The sequence below is a fragment of the Triticum aestivum genome, chromosome 5A, assembly GCF_018294505.1.
Source record: "Triticum aestivum cultivar Chinese Spring chromosome 5A, IWGSC CS RefSeq v2.1, whole genome shotgun sequence".
In the NCBI taxonomy this organism is placed as follows: Eukaryota; Viridiplantae; Streptophyta; class Magnoliopsida; order Poales; family Poaceae; genus Triticum; species Triticum aestivum.
In genome coordinates this window covers 655,605,231-655,626,775 of record NC_057806.1, presented here as the reverse complement: position 1 = coordinate 655,626,775, position 21,545 = coordinate 655,605,231, and the positions used below count along the sequence as shown (strand labels likewise).

The window sequence follows — 21,545 nt, the reverse complement described above, 5'->3', positions numbered from 1 at the left end:
CTTTTTACATGTTATCCTTTGGCAAGCACAATGTGTTGTAAAGATCCTGATATATATATAGCTAATTGGATGTGAGTTTTCATGAACTATTATTGTTGACATTACCCTTGAGGTAAAAGGTTGGGAGGCAAAACTATAAGCCCCTATCGTTCTCTGTGTCCGATTAAAACTTCATAGCCATAATTATTGCATCAGTGTTAGCAATTGTGAAAGACTAAATGATAGTTGAGTATGTGTACTTGATGAAAAGCTCTTATATTGACTCTTTCCAATGTTATGATAAATTGCAATTGCTCCAATGACTGAGATTATAGTTTGTTAGTTTTCAATGAAGTTTCTGATTCATACTTGAAATTGTGAATGAATTGTTACTTTAGCATAAGAAATCATATGACAATATATATATATATATGGACAATATATGTTGTTGTTCTAAGAATGATCATGATGCCCTCATGTCCGTATTTTATTTTATCGACACCTCTATCTCTAAACATGTGGACATATTTTTCGATATCGACTTTCGCTTAAGGACAAGCAAGATCTAAGCTTGGGGGAGTTGATACATCCATTTTGCATCATGCTTTTATATCGATATTTATTGCATTATGGGATGTTATTACACATTATGTCACAATACTTATGCCTATTCTCTCTTATTTTACAAGGTTTACATGAAGAGGGAGAATGCCGACAGCTGGAATTCTGGACTGGAAAAGGAGCAAATATTAGCGACCTATTCTGCAAAACTCCAAAAGTCCTAAAACTTCACGGAGGCACATTTTCGAATATATAAAAAATACTGGAGAAAGAATCAACCAGAGGGGGCCCACACCCTGGCCATGAGGGTGGGGGTGCGCCCTACCCCCTGGGCGCGCCCCTGCCTCGTGGGCCCCCTGGCAGGCCTCCGGTGCCCATCTTCTGCTATATGAAGTCTTTCACCCTGGAAAAAAATCACAAGCAAGCTTTCGGAACGAAACTCCGCCACCACGAGGCGGAACCTTGGCGGAACCAATCTAGGGCTCCGGCGGAGCTGTTCTGCCGGGTAAACATCCCTCTGGGAGGGGGAAATCATCACCATCGTCATCACCATTGATCCTCTCATCGGGAGGGAGTCAATCTCCATCAACATCTTCACCAGCACCATCTCCTCTCAAACCCTAGTTCATCTCTTGTATCCAATCTTTGTTCGAAAACCTCAGATTAGTACCTGTGGGTTGCTAGTAGTGTTGATTACTCCTTGTAGTTGATGCTAGTTGGTTTATTTGGTGGAAGATCATATGTTCAGATCCCTTATGCATATTAATACCTATCTGATTATGAACATGAATAGGATTTGTGAGTAGTTAGTTTGTTCCTGAGGACATGGGAGAAGTCTTGCTATAAGTAGTCATGTGAATTTGGTATTCGTTTGATATTTTGATGAAATGTATGTTGTCTTTCCTCTAGTGGTGTTATGTGAACGTCGACTACATGAAACTTCACCATTGTTTGGGCCTAGAGGAAGGCATTGGGAAGTAATAAGTAGATGATGGGTTGCTAGAGTGACAGAATCTTAAATCCTAGTTTATGCGTTGCTTCGTAAGGGGCTGATTTGGATCCATATGTTTCATGCTATGGTTAGGTTTACCTTAATACTTCTTTTGTAGTTGCGGATGCTTGCAATAGGGGTTAATCATAAGTGGGATGCTTGTCCAAGGAAGGACAGCACCCAGGCACCGGTCCACCCAACATATCAAATTATCAAAGTAACGAACGCGAATCATATCATATGAACGTGATGAAAACTAGCTTGATGATAATTCCCATGTGTCCTCGGGAGCGCTTTCCTTCATATAAGAGTTTGTCCAGGCTTGTCCTTTTATACAAAAAGGATTGGGCCATCTTGTTGCACCTTATTTACTTTCATTACTTGTTGCCCGTTACAAATTACCTTATCACAAAACTATCTGTTACCGATAATTTCAGTGCTTGCAGAGGATACCTTACTGAAAACTGCTTGTCATTTCCTTTTGCTCCTCGTTGGGTTTGACACTCTTACTTATCGAAAGGATTACGATAGATCCCCTACACTTGTGGGTCATCAGTGGTGCACGCATTGAAAATTTTGCAGCATTACCTCATCGAACAAAGTTGTGAAATATATACCGATAACAAGAGTCTCAACTATATTTTCACTCAAGCCAACCTCAACATCCCACAACAAAGATGGCTTGATTTGATCAATACTATGGCCTTGGAATTGACTATCACTCAAGGAAAGCTAATGTGGTCGCCGATGCGCTCAGTCGAATGGCAGGAATAGTTAAAGGAGTAATCCAATACAAGCCCGACTCTGCAAGATGAATTTGCTAACCTCAACATGATCATCTGCGGCCCATTAAGATTGAAAATCCTTGAAATCAAGCCTACCTTGGATGAGGAGATCAATAAAGATCAAGAAAATCATCCTAGCTTGGAGGAATTCAAGGAGAAACCTCGCCAGGGGAAGTCCAAGCACTTCCAAATTGATGAATAAGGCACGTATAGTTTGGCACCGTATAAGCATACCCGATCAAGCCGAGCTTAAATAACAGATACTCCAAGAAGCGCATGAGCCCGCATACTCTATCCACCCTAGAGGCACCAAAATGAAACGATACTTGAGAGAGGTATTTTGGTGGAGGGTATGAGAAAATACATTGCATACTCTTGCGATGTATGCAATAGAATCAAGGCAGAACATCAGAACCCCACCGAAATGCTTCAGACCTTACAAGTTCCACAGAGGAAGTGGGACGACATCAACATGGAATTTATCATGGGGTTACCCAAGACCGCCAGAACCATGAGTCCATATGGGTCATCATGGATAGGCTAACCAAAGTAGCTCACTTCATCTCAGTGAAGACCATGTACCGACCAGACAGTTTGCACAACTGTACATGTCAAGGATTGTTAGTCTCCATGGGGTACCCAGGTCCATCGTATCGGACCGAGGTTCTCAGTCCACCCCTGCGTTTTGGCTACGTCTTCACCAAGCCGTGGGAACCAGACTAAAGCACAATACCCGATATCACTGTACTAAATATCTATTTACCATGTTCAATAAATTCGTAACTGGGAACATACTTTGCTTACGCTGATTATCTAAGAGTTCCACTATGCAACTATACAAGAATAACTGACCGACAAATGATATGCAAAACTTTCCAAATTATATCCATTTAAACAGTTTTTCCAATGCAAATGATTATCAAACATGTGAAACCCATCAATAATTATGGAAGGTATACTTAATTCTATTACATCCATCATCCAAACAGTTTGAGACAATCATTGAAGAGATCATGGCACAAACTAAGATTTATTACAACAATACTAAAGCTCTACTGATTTAGGTTCATTGTGCAGCAGTGGTTCACCCTTCATGGTGGCTACTTTACCCACCCTCCTATTAGGCTTCTTGTTGAGAATGTCCTCATTTTTTTCCTTTGGTTTCACCTTGCAAAAGTAAGTATTCCAATTATTGATGATTTTAATAGCAATCATATGTTGGTATAAGTGAAAAGACATACATTTTTTATCCACACATGTTTTCTTATTAAATTCTTTGATTAGATGTTGAATTTTGCTACTTCTTCTTACCTCGGATGCAATAAGATCCACAAGAGGAGCTCTCTTCTTCCTTTTTCCTTTCACGCGCATTTCACTTGTGGTGGAGATCTGCTCTGCTGTTTCTCCTGGTGTTAGAAGGGTAGTAGGTTTGTTTTGATGGGTGGAAAAAGTAATATCAACATCATCTTTTTCCACATTAGGTAGCTGCATCTTGGGAGTGGGAGCCTGTGAGGATTGACGAGAGTCAGGAACAAAAAAAGATAGGAACTACTAACTTTCAAGGCCTTGTTGAATAATTCCCTACATTTGAGAGGACATGAACTTCATGACCTAGTCAAAAATTTCTAGAGTTAAAAAAGCATTGGAGATGAAATTAGCCCAATCTAAAGGTACCTGAACCACCTTAGAGCTATCAACCCCAGGAGCAAAACAAGCTTCGGAAATGAGGATTCCTTCACTTCCAACCACATGAATGTCTATGAAAGCATGACCCGAGTTAGAATCTAAATTAAATTAAATATATTGGTTGACCAAATGTTTACCTTTTATACAGAAACCAAGGGGAGCCATCTCGAGCATGGGGTTAGAAGAGTCCTCCCTAGTGCCCACAACAACATTCTTTGAAGGACCATTAGTGATATTAGGCTGAGTGTCCAGCTTGTCAGGTTGAATCGGATCATTGAGTGACAGAACCTTGTTCTCCTGAATAATCTTCTCTTTAGTTTGTGGTATGGAGGGATGAACAATTTGGAAATTAACATAATGGGAGTGAATGATTCCCACCTGGATAGGTGCCAAAGCAAGAGATTGGATTTTACGTTCTCCTTCATTTACGATTTCAATACTCTCATCTACAAGCTCGCTTTCATCAGCATTGGGTGCATAATTCACAAACAAATCTACAACAACAACACCTTGTATTAGGATAGGCTCTTCAAATAAAGGTAAAATAAACATTTTGCAACTTTGGTAAAATATCCAAATGATTACTCTGTACTGTCATGTTGAGATCAATATTCAAAATATCTTGCTCTTTCTTCACATTCAGATCAGCATTGATATGGGCCTGTAAGGCTTGAAAACCAACCTCCGAGGGACCCAGAGGTAAATTTAAATCTGGTAGGCGATTAAAAATATGTTTGGTATGGCCCAATAGATTTAATGCACCTGCACTAGCCCTAAATTTAGCAGCATCTGCACTCTGAGAAGGCAAGAGTAAGGAATAAGTTACTATTTTTTCAAAAAAAAATATATGAAAACAACACCTTAATTTGTTACCAAAAGTCTATGCTTTATCCAATTCATAAATAAGATGAATGCTGGAGAAAATATTAGGAGAAGATTTATCCCTAAAAGCGCAAGCAAGAAACTAGGAAATCAATAGCTGAAGGCTTACCTAGACTATAAATATACATGTATATCCACTCCACCACAAAAACGAAGTGGCATATGATAAAAATGCACTCTAACAAACAAATAAGATGTTGCTATGCACTATGTTTGGAATTAATTGATGAATATATCATAATGAACCATGATAGAGTTACATATGAAAGGAAATAAATTACTATTTACCATGTTAAAAAAATCAGAACTGAGGTAATAACATACTTACATAGGACTAGGTGAGTTAAGGTGGACACACTTCCACACATTGTCGAAGATTTTGACTATGCAAGAATACTTTACATGGACATTATATGCTTCATTCACCTAAAAACATGGTCTTTATTTTTTAAATGTGCAAGAAATGTTAATTTTAGGATGGGTGCATGCACTTATGAATTCACATATTTATTTCACACTAGTAAAAGAGCCCCTGCGTTGCAACAGGAAAAACCACATGTCCCTAGTACAATAATCATGACTGAAGACCTCAACGGGTCCACGTGCATCACATCTATGATGCCGCTTATCCTCCTTCCCACCCTTGTCGACGGTGGCATCAATGCTCACACAATCAGAACACGTTAGGATGTGGTCAATTCTAAGGTTTCTTTCTTTCTCTCCAAAAAATGAGAGATCTACATTTTCACCAGAAAGTTTTGGCGAGGCGTGCATTAGTGGTTATAGATGGTTTCTTTCTTCTCCAAACTGATTTGCCGAGGTGTTGATTTCCAATCCGGATGTAGCAAGTACGAAAGAAAAACGAATCATGAACTATTGATTAAGGTTGTCCCCTAAATAGTTTAAAAAAATATTTAACGGTTAAAAATATCATATTCAATTCTACACATTTTTCTAATCAATTTTCATATATAACATGTCAAAATTGGAGTTAGGATTTAGAAGATATGAATATTTTTTAAAAGCATTTGAATCACATTTTTAAATATTTAATGGGTAAAATAACATCATATTTATATTGTACACATTTTTCTAATCAATTTCCATATATAATATGTCTAAATTAGAGCTATGACTTAAAATATATGGATATTTTAAAAAATTATTTAAAACTGTAAAAAATAATAGATGGATGATGGGTTGATTAACCAAAAGATCAGGGGGTTTCCAAGAAAAAGTGAATCATTTTTTCCACGGGTTGATTAACTAAAGATCAGAAGGTTTTCTGAAAAAAAGAAGTGAATCATTTTTTCTCACTTAACAATGTACCGCAGGTTGATTTCGAAGGAGTACAGGATTTTTTTTTTGGCAAAAGTGACGACGGACGGATAGAAGCACTCCTCACTTTACTATTAGGTAGAGATATATTTGTACGAGGACCCACATGCCAGGGAGCTGGTCAAATTGTCAGACAACTAATTGCAAATGTGATATGTTATTACTGTCTTGTATATATTTGAGGAGGAGGGATGGATTCTTATACTATAAATACGAAGTCAAATGATTGAAAGAACTAAATATAGACTTAAGAGTTAATATAGAGGAGGAACCATTCACCTTGAGAGGGGTTACCAAATTCTGTGGTGCAGCCACCACGTACGACCCCTTGTTTAGAAACTCATGGACGGAGGAGCACCCCGACGCCTTGGCAGCTCGGGTTAAATTCCCGGTCGGCTTCTCTCCATTGTTGGTCCTACCAATAAAAACCATAAAACTATGAAATTTACCTAAAATTCAAATTTCCATAATCTCTCATGTATTGTATTAGCTTCTCATCGCTCACATGCATACACTGCAATTGCATTCTCCCCTGCATTTTGGACAGCTCCAGGCATCTTGCAGCCCCACTCTTATATAATTCTCGCCGTACCTAATAAACAAACCAATAAGAAACAAGAACAATACATCATATGGTCGGCCCCATGGAAACACAAAAATTACATAGCAGAAACTCTTGTAATACCTATTATGCAAGCAATTTCGACAGTACTTGAGTGAGCACAACCGAGACTTCTTCATATTCTTGCAAGCTGCCATTAAGTTGATTGCCATTTTCTGACGGCACTGCAGAACGGAAAAGTATTAAATCCACGAGGAGTTGCCAGTGTAAAAGAGGGGGGAGGGCCAATAGTAATAGGTGGTCAAAATCCACGAGGAGTTGCCAGTGCAAAAGAGGCGGGAGTGCCAATGGTAATAGGTGGTCACTCACTCACCTGGTGGCAGGTCTTCTCGATCTGCAGCAAAACGCCGTTGCTCTCCATGCTGTAGGAACCCTTGCTAGTCTTTGTGGTGACCCTCTCCATGCTGTAGGTGTAATTGTTCTCCTCGCCATGGGCATCATCCCTATCACGGGAGACATTCTCCATGCCGCCGACGCCATTCCACTCAAGGGGGCAAGGGACCATGATGTCCATGGAAGAGCTCCAGAAGTTTGGTAGAGCAAGGGGGAGAAGCCTAAAATCTTTGACAAAAAATAGGAATGGGAATGAAGAGATAAATATCGGCTCGCGTGTGCCTCTAAAAAAAGTAGGAGATGCTAGTAGTAACTGATGCCACCAGCCAGTTGCCCTAATTTTATTTAGAAATCATTCATTTTGTGTGACATTGAACTGTCTTCCCTCGTTCATCCATGTATGTGCATGTCTATCATTATTGATGAAAGGGGTTAATAAATAAGGGTCAAACCATCTTTTTCCTTTTCTTGTTTTACTTGGGTCTGACTAAAATCTCAAAATATGCCTTTGTCTCATCTCCATTAATATTATTTTCGTTGTATACCATTCTAAAAGTTTACCACCAGACCCATTGTACAAACTTTATTTACCCAATATAATGTCCTGGAAAAAAATATTTTCCCCCCGAAGCACCAAAAAATGTGTGTACAAGATCTCTTATTCCAGAGTGGTAGAATGTTGGCCATCCAATGTGCAACACAACACAAGCATTGTGTGACTTAAAGGTGGTGGAAGAAGGGGATGTGCCGTCCATAGAGAGTATTTTGAATCTTGGGAGGCCTGCCGGTGTTTTCGCATTCCATTTTTTGCTTCCACTATTACGCTTCATGCCCGACCTCCTCCTCGATGCCAACTCCTTGTTATTTATTTCTATGGTTCTCTAGCACTGGCTCATTGGAGAGGAAGGATTTGGGTTCATGCAAGGCAATGTGTGTGTGCTCGCTCTCGACCCTATAGGGTAGCGAAGGGGACCAGAATGCCATGTGTGGCTGCAAAATGTTCGTTATTGAGGGATGTCCATGCTTGCCCTCGACACGAGGTGTGTGGCATAGATGATCGAGAAGGAAACACGCGACTGAGAGAGACCCTCCACGTGATGATATGACAACACCCTACATATGACATAGAAGACGCCCTCCATGCGACGATGATTGCGAGCCGTGAGGTGCTCGTGTCAGCCCATGGGCCTCTGACTCGAAGGAAAGATAATTTCCCACCGCCGAACCTCCTCTAAACCTTCTTTTTTTGCAAGCAAAGGCTTAATCTTCTTCCTTCGCTCAACCTGCCCCTCCTTCACCCTTCTTCTCCCCCATGTCCTGGTCCCGAGAAAAGAAATTGCCCCACCCCATCTCTTTCACCATCTAACTAGATTGATTGCCGGCCTCCAACCCTCCCCAATATTCACTAGCATCTTCGAGGTAAAACGCCTGATAAATTATTACGATAACGACATACAACTTGGCCATCCAAACAATCGGACAAAATTTGCTAAAATCCAAACACTAAAATCAGCTCATGTACACATTTTATATATTGTAGCTAGACACACATATATATATACTTCTATATATAGCTAATGTATGGATATTGACATCTCTATATAAAACTACCGAGATCTGTAGAACGGCAGCAGCTCGCGTGGATTAGAATGTGAGGGATAGGAGGGAATCCGGGAGAGGAGGAGGGTTTACCGGGAGGGGCGGCGGCCGCGGCGCTCGATGCTAGTTGCTCGCCGGCGGCGACGTGCAATGTGTCCCCAAAAGGGCTGGCGGTGGCGCGAGCTCCCACTCGGTCGGGTGGAGAGGCGAACGAACGCTTGGGTGAGGCGAACGGGCGTAGATGGCTTTCGGGAGCGCCGACGGCTGGCCTCCGGCTGCAGCGATCGAACTGCGCGGCCAGGGGCCATCAGATCTTGATCTGGAGCCGCCGGATCACGAGAAGAGAGTTGGCTGGTTGGCAGATGCCAAGTGGCGGCTAGGGTTAGGAGAGGCGCGAAAAATGAGGAGGGGTTAGAGTTTAGTCCGTATTTGGTAGGGAAAGGGCTACTATTTATAGGAAGGGTTAATGGGGCTATTTGGGCTAGTATTTAGGTGGGCTAACTGGACTAGGATTTAGGTTGGCTGATTGGGCTGTGTAGATGGCTATGCTTAGAGAAGAGGGGAGTAAAGGCCCATAACATTTTATTTAGCAAAATTGTTTAGTATTTATCCGCCCACTATCTCCTCCCATTGGGTAGCAAACGGACTTCAAATCACATGAATTCAATGTGCGGCCTTGGTATTAATATAATTAGGCCACATGCAAACGTACAACTTGTATTGAGAACATTCAATTTCTATTTACAAAATAAGTTTAAATGGTGCCACACGGCTATGTGCAATGTGTTCGGTGAGTCTCGGAGAAACCGGCAAAAGGGGAGAGGATACTATTCACCTACCTTTCCGGAGGAATGACGAAATAAATAGTGCTCGAGGTTTAATAAAGACACCCAAATAATTCGATACGAAGGCAACGTGTTGCCAACAACAACAACGACAACAACAACAACATTTTAATAATTAGGATTAGTCTAGGCTATTAGGTAGGAAACAAAAAATATGCATGTGCATGAAAATGCCAAAAAGAAAGGTTTGCGAAGTATTCCCTTCGTCCCATAATATAAGAGTGTTTTCTACACTAGTGTAGTGTAACAAATGATCTTATATTATAGGACGGGGGGAGTAGCTAATTCATTGAAATGAAAGTTGACATGGCAGTGCATTTTTTTTAAGAAAAATACAGATAAAGTTAACACCGCTAAGACCATAATGTTGTGTGAGGGCATGAGTGATGTGTTGACGTTACACCTGGGTTGCTTATTGTCTTTTTTTGAAACGGAGGTAAAAGTTTTGCCTCATCAATTAATTACGACTAAGAGAATTGTCCAGTTAATTAACGAAAAACCGAGCGAAAACCAATACAAATGAAGCACGAACAAACTACTCACACGGCATGAAACCCCACAACAGCATGAGTGGCCCATCACACTCGCTGAATACACAACATCCAAAAACCCCGACGCACCTCTTAACCCAGAACGTCAAACCGATCAAGTAGCCAAAGACGTTTTGTCTTTGGCGCCACTCTTGGCTTTGCCTACCTTCTTTTGTTTGTCCTTTATTGGCGCCCCCGTTATGCGGCAAGCAATTGACCTGCCCAAACCAGGTCTAGCAACCTCCACACTGGCTAGCAAGTCACAAAGTTCCTTTGTGAGGAGAGCATTTGAATTTGAGGTAGGTGCTAACACAAGTGGCTCAATGGTCATGCCACTCGCAAGCATCACCTGCCCGATGGTCACATACGAGGGAATGGCGACAACATCTAAAACTCTGCGCTCCATGATGTTGAGAGGTAGGTTGTTTGATGCCTGACAAGGCTCCATGGGGGGGTGAGGACACCAGGTCCACCTCCAAAGTCTGGAGAGAGTCCAACCTGAGCTGCTCCATCGACAAAGGCGAAACAGGTTCCCCACACAACACATGTAGCTCAGGCATGATCTGCAGCATCTGGGACACAACCTCGGCGGTGGCCTCACCCTCGAAGTCCGGCAACACATGAGGCGTCAAACTAGACCCAACACGGGGCAAGAATCCCGAAGCACGAGGGGAGAAGCAGCCATAGAGATCCACATTTTTGTCGCCCTCGAAGTCAACAACAGGTTTTGGTATAGGAGGCGACATAGGAGGGAGTGGCACCTCAGCCGTCATAGGAGATAGCCTGCACAAAGCAACCTCCGCACGCTCTAGAAGGCTCCCAGCCCACAACAACCATCGTGCATTGAATCAACCACATCACTCAGAGGCCGAATCGCCTTCACCATCTGCAAGGAAGCCATGCCTTGCAGCTCGGATTGTGCAGCAAAGACAGACTGAAGCGTCACCTCAGCAGAGGCTAGAGAACCAGCAGATGAAGAAACAACCGATGCCCAGGAGTCATGTCGGATCTCCTTGGAGGGAAGCGTGTGTGGCATCAAACCGGGCCTGACATGAAGGTGGATGAAGATGATGGATGGTGTCGAGGTGGGACAATGACGAAGCAGAAGGGTTATCGAGCAAGCTGAGGGGACGCCAAGCGTTCCGACACTCACAGGCCCGATGATCGCTCCCCAAGCAGCGCGAGCATCGAAAGGGATCCCTGCACTTCGCCGCATGATGTACAGTAACAAGGCACCTACAACATCGACCATGGAGCCACGCCGAGATGGGCCTAGGGGACGAAGCCAGAGCTGGAGACACTAGACGATGTGGACCATGTCGCGGCCGCACCTCCTGCCAACCCTTGCAGGTAGCTGCCTCACGCTCAACGCTCACACCGCTGGAGCACTTGGAAGCCAGCGGCGTTTGCGGGGCCAGCTCTACGCCATCCTCATCATCTTCATCATTGTCGTCATCAAAGGAGCTCCACGAAGACACCATATCCGTAGCCAAAGCATCAAAAGCACCCAAGGCAGCCAGCAGTTCTCCAGCCCTCATGTGGTAAGAGGGCCCAGTGACATGACCGCCATCTCCAGCAGCAATGATGGGTGATGCGATATGCGTTGGCGTCGCGAGGACCAGATTGGAGCTGGCCTGCGACTCGAGCGTGGACGGAACCTCACACATGACCAGTTGTCCATGCATGGTCGGGGCAGCCTTGCGGGAGGCAAGGGAGGCCACAACGAAGCCGCGCGCAGATGGCGGTGGCAGACGGGAGGGGGCGACGCAGACAGTAGGAGGAGCCGCAGAGGACAGGGCGACTCCCATCGTCGGAGCAGCAGGAGGGCGAGACCGGCCCGAAGTTCGCCATGAATCGGTCGCTGGAGAAGAGACATGCGGGAAAGGATGCGTCGGAGCTTGGCTGCCACACGCAGAGCGAACGGAGGTCGAGGCGGAGCAGCAGTAACCGGACGAGGCCGCTGCACTGGAGGACTGCCGAGGAAGAAGCGGGTGGCGGCGCCGCGCGCCCACCCGCGAGCGCGGACGGGAGGTGCCCATCTCCTCACATAAGGCATGCAGCTGAGCAGGGGCACCGGATCTGGCCTCGGCAGCCACAGGAGGAGGACGGATGAGGCGGATCTGGCGACGCCGTGGGCGGACACTCACCCGACAAAGGAGCTCTACATCACTTGGGTTGCTTATTGACATCTTACGGATATGTACCAGTTAAGATATAAAACATAAAACATCTATGCATCAGTAATAATAGTGAATAGATGAATGCAGGCTCTCGAACCTGCAGCAACATTGCCCAGGCTTGTTGCCTCATCATAATTAAGGGCCTCACATTGCCATGTATAGTACTCACTATTAGAAAAAGGACTATAGCTAATATGGACATTAATGGCGCAGCACATATGTGATGCGTGACTGCTATATAGCAGTGGCACATCATGTGTAGGTACGCCATTAATGTCCATACCACTAATGGCACACCACACCCACGGTGCGCCGCTACTAACAATTTTTTTTCCAAAACTAGTAATGACGCACCAAGTCATAGTGCGCCATTACTAGTTTTAACTAGTAATAACTCACCACACACTCTGTGCGTCACTACTAACAATTTTTTTATACTTTTTTTTCAAAACTAGTAATGGCACACCAATGTATAGTGCACCATTACTAGTTCAAACTAGTAATGGCGCACCACAACCACGGTGCGCCACTACTAATATTTTTTTTTTGCAAAAACTAGTTACTAACTTTCTTTGCACCCCCCCCCCCTCCCGGACAGCAATGATGGAAATGTAAAAAAAAGAAAAGAAAAGAAGTTTCTCATGTGATATGTGGTGTAGTTGTTGGGAAAATTTACAAATATGAATTTCGACTTTATTTGCAAAATCTCTCTGGAATTTAATAAAATGGGCATAACTTTTGCATACGAACTCGGATTAAAAAGTTTTTTATATGAAAAGTTACATCCGAATTCAACAGGGGAACCCCGTTGAAGATTTTTAGAATCACCAAAAACCTAACAGAACGAAAGATACGGGGCTTTTAAGATCTAGAGGGGGAATAATGAAAAATAATTCAAACCAAGTAGTGGCGCACCATTTGCTAGGTGCGCCACTTGTAACCGAAAAAAAAATTGGTTTCAAAAAAATTGGATTTTTTTTCAAAATATGATACGTAATATGACCGAGAAGTTTGAAATATTTTTTCAAAATTTCATCACACTCATGAACATGAACAAAGTCCTAGACATCAACAAGGTTTAATATGATTGATATGATAGATATATCAAAAAGTGCCTGTTAAGTGAGTTGATGCTGGGGTTGGATAGAACTGCGAAGTTAAGCATGCTCGGGCTGGAGTAGTGTGAGGATGGGTGACCTTCCGAGATGTTTGACCACGAAGTGCGATTTAACTTAAGATTAAGCATATTGTCCCGAGATTAAGCCATAGTGACCCATTACTATTTGTTACTAGTGGCTGGTAATAGTGGGGTATATATAGTGCCCCGCTAATTAGCCTTTTTCTAATAGTGACTGACCTGTGAGTTGCAATGTGACGAGGGGGTTTACACACTCTGCTCTGCAACAACGAAGACGTAAATCAGACGATTATCTAACCCACGAATCAAGGCGACCAACGGAAGTCCGGACAGGAACGGGGAACCTTGGCACCAACGCCGGCGAACCACGCCACCTTCCTCGAGCGAAACCCAAGTTCTGACAAGCCACCGAATAACATAAAACATTGCGCTGGGTCAGTAACAATAGCTTACGAGGCCCGACCCTAGAAGAACTGAATAATCCCACAAATGGAGCAACGCGTCGGGTGCGATCCAATGTCATGCACGACTGCTCATTGGCGTACTGATCGGTGTGCTGTGCGGACGTTCTGACAGCTGACGCATTAGCATTAAGATTTGGATTATCCGTGACGCAAAGGGCGGGAGTTTAACCGTCTTGTTATCAACTCAGATAATTTGAAAGTCATTGACACCATGAGGAACAAAGAATGTTATGTGGGAGTGGCGGCAGTTGCCTTTGATGATTAACATTATATGTCTTGTGATTTCCCTGGTACGAGTTTCAAACATTGTAATAGAAAAACAAACAAGAGCATCTCCAATAACAACCCGCAAAAACCTCCCACATTTGTCCGCGGACAATAGAGGGGCCAGTCTGCGGACATAGATGCGAAAGGTCAACATCCAATGCTAACCGTATACATTTCAAACTATTTTTCAACAAACCGTATGAAATTCATGCAAGTACGGCCAGATTTCGTACAAATATGAAGGATTTCACATAAACAGGACGGATTTAACTACATTTAGAACAACAAAAAAAGATCCGCCCCTAAACCTATCCCACGGCAGCGGCGGCCGGCGTCCAACCCCGTGTCGTCCTCCTTTTGCCGTCTCCATGAGCACTGGCAATAAGACCAATAAAGTAAAGGTGTGATCTTTAGTGAGGAAGAGTAAAACACGGGAGACGGACCGGCCAACATGGGACACTAGGCCCTGCCGCCTCCCGTGGTCTACTCATCCTCGGAGGAGTCCGCGCCTTGTCCGTCGCCTGTGGACGTAAGGTCCACGAGGGAAATGGTGGTGCCTTGGTTGTTGTCGTCCCACCCGATTGGCTGATGGTTCGTCGGCGGCGTGTAGGAGGCGCAGCTAGCTATGTTCTCCTCCGTGACCGCCTGCAGCTGCGCCTCCCCGCCCGCCGCTTCCTGACGAGCGGCGGCTTGAGCGTGGACGGCATCGTAGATGCCATGCTGCTCCATGATGAAATTTGGGTTCGTCGCGCCCATGGCCGCCACGGCCTCCTCGCTCGCGCGGTCATCGCAGATCTAGCCCTCCGCCAGCCGATGCTGCTCCAGGAGGAACAGGTTGTACCACTGTTCCTCCTGAGCCTACTCCATGGTGAAGTCGGCGTGCACAGCAGGCACTGGAGCCGGGGCGGAGTCGTCAGAGCCTGTCACCATCGTGGTGTCGTCCTCGTCGTCGGAGACCTCGGGCAAGCTGGACGGCAAGCCGGCCTCGATCTGCCTGGCACGGTGGCTATGCCAGGCGGCGGCAAAGGCGGCCACCGCATGCTTCATCCCCAGCCACAGACTGTCTCACAGTGCTTTCCCGCTGGCGGTCATGGCGAAGGATGTGGAGGGGTTGGTGTTGTGGTGTGGACTTAGCCGGGTGTGGCGCCTTTATATAGCAGATTCCGATGAGGCGGGGCGTCCGGGTGCGTCAATGCGAGGCGCCGGAATGGGTTTCTCCGCCGGCGAGCCTGCTTAATGGCGGCAGATGGACGAACCGCGGCATTGAACGGATGCCGTAGATATATGTCCCATTCCGTCCAGTCACGTGTCTCCAGCATTAAACAGGCGCGGACACCGGGAACACGTCGCGGGCCGCGCCCTCGGTCGGTGGGCCACTTTAATGGCGGAGGCCGTGAGAGGCCACATTCGCCCTGAGCCGTCTTTAATATTGAAGGCGCGCTCTACAGCAACATGAATGCGGTCAGCTGGTGTCTGGCGGGAGCGCGTGCGGGAGGGGGATGGTGGGTCAGGGCGGTCAGAAACGGGTTTGGGATTAGTCCGGATTCCCGCAAACCTCCCCTACGTTTGTCTTTGATTTATAAGAGAAATCGCATCCGGACCGTTCCGTGGACCAATACAGGTCGCCGTTGGATAGCTTCCGCGATCCAGACAATGCTATCTGAACGGTTGCGGGAGGTCTACGGATCCATCTTGAAGATGCCCTAAGGTCGCTTGTGAGCTTGCTAGGTTGGCTTGATATTTTATGGCTTATGCTCCTCGTAGATGATGTAAGCGGTTATTTCAAATTAATAAAGTTATATTTGTTTGAAAGAAATGGACCTGAGCTGCCGACATACCCGCAGTGGGTGACTGCTCTGATCTGAATTCCCCATCGCTTTTGACTTCTGCGACTATGATTCGAAACCAGTCGTTGGTTATGGAATTTCACGCGCTAAAATTAGGTGGTGGTCCAGTCGTGGAGACTTCCTTACACGAACCACATGTGGTGCATTTCGCTGTCACTAGCTACGCCCTCGATCGACTGGATGATCCAACTGCTGCCGGGTCCTTAAATATAGCCATCGCCACTCCACAAGGCACTACGAACACACCACACAAGTACCAAAAATGGCCAGGCCAAGGCAGCTGGTCCAGGCTACGGTGATCCTCCTCCTAGCGACATGGTTCCTCCGGAGCTCGTCAGCTCCGGCCATGCTTGCGCTCCCGCCGCCACCACAACCACCGGACACCCTCTGCATCCCCTACGAGCGGGATGCACTTCGCGAGTTCAAGGCTAGCCTCACCGACCCGGGCAACTACCTCTCGTCGTGGCGAGACGATGAGTGCTGTCGATGGATAGGCGTCGAGTGCAGCAACCGAACTGGCCACATCATCAAGCTCGAGCTCATCGGGTCTAACACCATGGGTTGGCCTATGGGAGGTGAGATAAACCCCTCCTTGCTCACTCTACGACATCTGAGGCATCTTGATCTCTCGTTCAACGACTTTGGTGGCATGCCCATTCCGGAGTTCATCGGCGGTCTTGGGAGCCTGACGCATCTCCTCCTCTCTGGCTCGTTTTTCGGCGGGCAAATCCCTCCCCACCTCGGAAACCTCTCCAACCTGCTCATCCTTGACCTATCAAATCAGATGCACAGTTGTTACTCGCCCGACCTCGCATGGGTCTCGCAGCTATGGAAGCTACAGTACCTTGGCATGTCTCAGGTGGACCTCAGCGCCGCCGTCGACTGGGCTCATGTTGTTAACATGCTCCCCTCCCTCATAACTCTTGAACTACAATCTTGCGGGCTTCGGAGCACTATGCCTCCACCGTTGAACTCCAACCTCACATCACTAGAGAACCTCTACCTCGACTCCAACTCCTTTAACTCATCCTTTGGAGCCAACTACTTGGCTTGGGATCTCCCTGCTCTTAGAGTGCTTTCAATGTATAGCTGCGGGATTTGTGGTTATATCCCTTCCGCGGTCGGAAACTTTACCTCCATCCGATCATTGGTCCTTGACAATAACAACTTCTCCGGGATGGTGCCATCGACCTTCAAGAAACTCAAGGAACTACAAATGCTCAGATTATCACACAACCTCATTAGCGGGGCCATAGAAGATCTATTGTTGCATAGATTGCCAACAGATGAGTTACAAGAGTTGCACTTGGACCACAACAGCTTGACAGGGAGAATCCCAGCTCGTTTAGAGCACTTTAGCAGCTTGACCACACTTCGGCTGAATGACAACAAACTATTTGGAGAGGTACCCGTTGGTATACGAGAACTCACAAATTTAAAGGAGTTACAGTTAAACTCAAACAACCTACATGGTACAATCACTGAAGACCATTTCATGAACCTGACTAGCCTAGAAGTGTTGTGGCTCTCCAATAATTCCTTAACCGTGTTGGTTAACAACACATGGAACACTCCATTCAAATTAACTTCAGCGAGCTTTAGATCTTGCATCCTAGGACCACAGTTTCCAACATGGATTAGCCAAACAACACTCGGCACTCTTGATATTTCAAACACAAGTATACATGATTCCATTCCTGATGAGTTTTGGACTGCAGTTTCCCGTGCTAAAATTTTGGATTTGTCGGGAAATCAAATTGTTGGCAGGCTTCCCACAGTTTTTCTGTTTGGTGGATTGGAAGCTATGATATTGGATATCAGTTCTAACCAGCTTGTTGGCCCGATTCCAACACTCCCAAAGAGCCTTCTCTACTTGGACCTCTCTGGGAACAACCTGTCAGGCAAACTGCCAACAGATATTAGAGCACCAGAGATGCAAGTGCTCATGCTCTTCAAAAATTCCTTTTCTGGCATCATTCCATGCTCCCTGTTTGAGTTGGAACAATTGAATTTCTTAGACCTATCAGAGAACCAACTAAATGAGACATTGCTGGATTGCCCTCACGCACCAGAAACTTCAAATCTTTTCAAGCTTAGCTTGCATAACAACAATCTTTCGGCAGAATTTCCATCGTTTCTTCAGAGGTGTAAAGAACTGAAATTCCTTGATCTAGCATACAATCAATTTTCTGGGAGCTTGCCGACGTGGATCGGTTCAAAGTTACCATACTTGGCATTTATGCGGTTGCGGTCAAACATGTTCTCTGGTGGTATCCCTGTTGAACTCACCGGGATGAAGGGGCTTCAGTATTTAGACATTGCAAGTAATAACATCTCAGGGGACATACCAATGTCATTTGGGAATCTCATGGCTATGGCTCATACTCCCAACCAACAAGATGCCCTTTTCCAAATTGTCCACTTTCGATCGGCTTCCACATATATGTTCCTCATCGATCCCTCTGATATGGGTAGTTTGGTGGTGGTCACAAAGGGTCAAGAGCTCGAATACACAACAGGAATCGCGTACATGGTGAACATTGATTTTTCCTGCAACAGATTAACAGGGAAGATTCCTCGGGAAATCGGCATGCTTGTAGCATTAACAACCCTAAATTTGTCTTGGAATCATCTCAGCGGCATGATACCCCAAACTATTGGTGAGCTACAGGCAGTAGAATCTTTCGACCTCTCTCATAACGAGCTCTCTGGTGAAATCCCTACAAGTTTGGCATCTCTAACATCGTTGACCCATTTGAACTTGTCATATAACAACCTGACGGGAACTATACCATCTGGAAATCAGTTAAGGACTCTGGATGACCAGCCATCCATATATGTTGGCAACCCAGGTCTCTGTGGTCCACCTATATCAAGCAACTGTTCAGGAACTGGAATCACCCCACGGGCTCTTGAAGATGGGCATGAGGGCGTGAGCGATGGGTTGTCACTATACCTCGGTATTGGCACCGGGTTTTTAGCTGGTCTCTGGATTGTCTTTTGTGGCTTCTTGTTCAAGCAGAATTGGAGAATTCGTTGGTTCTCATTTTGTGACAGCGTGTATGATTGGATTTATGTGAAAGTGGCACTGAGTCGGGCTTCACTGGCAAGAAAAATGCCAGTAAGGGCTGGCTGAGATCATGGCTAGGTGGAACTTCTGTTCTTACATAGTATGAATCTGGGATTAGTATTAAGCCCCTTTTGTCTTATGTAGCTTTTCTTTGCCATCTAAGTTGTAGCATGATAAAATGTGCATGTTTTCTTCTTATGGATATGTATATGAACTAAGACATGTGTATGGCTGTATTACCAAATTTCAGTGATAATAAATATTGTCCTGTGAGTTGCCTCATCAGAATTCAGAGGCTCTCGAACCTGAGGCGACATTGCCCAAGCTTGTTGCCTCATCAGAATTCAGAGCCTCACAGTGCCACGTACGGTATTGACCTGTGAATTGCAATGTGACGAAGGGATCTTCAGTCTGCTCTGCAACAACCGATCAAGCACCAAATCAGACGATTATCTCACGTGCGAATCATGGCGACCAAAAAAAAAAACTGGACACGAACGACTCACCTTGGCACCAACGCCGACAACCACACCTTTGGCACGAAACTATACACGCATGAACACACACTTATTACATGGAGCTGGTACCCTGAGGATATGCCGCCCGGCCGGGTAGGGCCGCCATGGTAGATGAGCAGGATAGCATGAGCGATGCATTGTCATTGTACCTCGGCATTGGCACGGGGTTGGTAGCAGGTCTCTGGATTGTCTTTTGTGGCTTGTTATTCAAGAGGAATTGAAGAATTCGCTGGTTCTTGTTCACTGACAGAGTGTATGATTGGGTTTATTTGCAAGTGGCACTGAGTTGGGCTTCACCGGCACGAAATAAACCCGTAGGCTCTGGCTGAGATCAGTGATTTCTGTTCTTACATAGTATGAATCTGGGATTGGTATTAAGCCTTCTTGCCTTCTGTAATATTCTTCTTTTGTATGCAAGTTATAGCATGATAAAGTTTGGTCGTTGGCATCTTACGAATATGTATATGTATTCAGACATGTGTATGACTGTATGAGCAAACTCCAGTAAGAATAAATAGACGAAAGCAGTTGGCGCTCGAACCTGCGGCGACATTGTCCAGGCTCTGCTTCTTCATCAGAATTCATAATTTAGAGCCTCACATTGGCAGTTTGACACGTACTGTACTGACCCGTGAGTTGCAGCGTGACGAGGGGATCTTCGCATTCTTCTCTGCAGCAACCGAGCGCCAAACCAGACGAGCATCCCGGCCATGAATCACAGCGACGGATGAATCGTCCTTCACCTGGAGCCACACCGTTGGTGAGTGGATTGGGGGCGCACCCGTTGGTGAGTGGGACGGCACCGGGGGCGACCAGCTGGATCGGCTGCGAGGGCAGAGCGAAGCGGGTCGGTAAGAAATTCACTGAAGGCGGAGAGCGCGCGCACGTGTTGGTTGGGGAGGGAGTGAGTCGCTGACCTTGAAGGCGGGCGGTGGAGGAAGTCGGCGGAGCCCGTCGCGCCGCCGAGCCAAGAAAAGTGGCGACAGGGGGATTGCTAGGATTTTTCTTTTATTTTCGGCCGTTCCGCGGGAGCCGTTGGGCCTTTGCAGTCCGCAGTTACATGGATGGGCTGCTAATGTGAGCAGAGACATGGGCTCGGCTAGTTTGGTTGGACTAAAACCACCTGGGTTTGCCGTCCTTTCCTCTTCCCCCCTTCTCCAAAAAAAAACTACCAGTACTACTTACTTTATGTCAAAAAGAAAAAAAAAACTATAATTAGAGGGTTTGTCTTACATAATTGGAGGATACTCTTTGCAAAGTTCACCCATTTCTTTAATGGTGACGACTAGTGTAGTACTACTTTGCGACATTTGTTGCTACAGAGGAGTTTTACGGTTTTTTCACACATTTGTTTTTCAAAATATTTTATCTATTGAACTGTGTGTGTCCAAATCATGAACCGTTTTCACCGTTGCATTTCCCCCGTCGAGATCTTTGAAACTAGGTCCACGTGTGGGTTGGAGAGGGAGTGAGTTATTGACCTTGAAGCCGGAATTTTTCGGAAGTCCACGGAGCCCGTCGCGCGGCGATGAGCGAAGAGTGGATGGCGAAATGTTGCCGCAAAACTCACAGCAAACGCTTATGCAATACACAAACTATTCAGTAATGTAAGTTGAAATGGTCATTTATTTAAAAATTCAAATGTTCATGACTTCTAGAAGAAATGTTCATGTGTGCCATGTATCTATCATGGAGAAAAGTGAAGAAGAAAGTAAAACATTTTTTATCTACGTAACATAAGTCAATGGTAAAAAATTAAAAAGAAGAAGCAAAACTCTAGAATTCATTGAGCTGATAGCAGTGTCTTCATTGACTGCGTCATGTGTGTGGCACGCATCCCCACGAAGCCCAGGCAACGCCCATCCCTCTTCCTCCCTTGTTTGCATGTTGCACAACAACCATTCCTTCCT

At 45.4% G+C, this 21,545-nt stretch overlaps 2 protein-coding genes and 1 long non-coding RNA gene across 3 annotated transcripts; 1 reads left to right on the top strand and 2 right to left on the bottom strand.

Moving 5' to 3' along the window:
• Window positions 1-4,145: 4,145 nt before the first annotated feature.
• LOC123108235 (uncharacterized) lies at window positions 4,146-4,801 on the bottom strand. The gene is made up of 3 exons (XR_006451861.1): window positions 4,588-4,801; window positions 4,381-4,496; window positions 4,146-4,299 (listed from the first exon to the last, which is right to left on the bottom strand). It is a non-coding gene; the product is annotated as an uncharacterized lncRNA (long non-coding RNA).
• A 1,625-nt stretch (window positions 4,802-6,426) lies between these two features.
• On the bottom strand, window positions 6,427-11,959 carry LOC123101728 (uncharacterized). Its single transcript, XM_044523049.1, has 5 exons — window positions 11,494-11,959; window positions 7,158-7,405; window positions 6,908-7,008; window positions 6,728-6,814; window positions 6,427-6,637 (listed from the first exon to the last, which is right to left on the bottom strand). The coding sequence occupies exons 1-5, from the start codon at window positions 11,957-11,959 to the stop codon at window positions 6,427-6,429; spliced, it is 1,113 nt and encodes a 370-aa protein (XP_044378984.1).
• Window positions 11,960-16,193: 4,234 nt separating this feature from the next.
• On the top strand, window positions 16,194-20,435 carry LOC123105686 (receptor-like protein EIX1). Its single transcript, XM_044527796.1, has one exon. The coding sequence runs from the start codon at window positions 16,310-16,312 to the stop codon at window positions 19,181-19,183; it is 2,874 nt and encodes a 957-aa protein (XP_044383731.1). The 5' UTR covers window positions 16,194-16,309; the 3' UTR covers window positions 19,184-20,435.
• The last annotated feature ends 1,110 nt before the right edge of the window (window positions 20,436-21,545 follow it).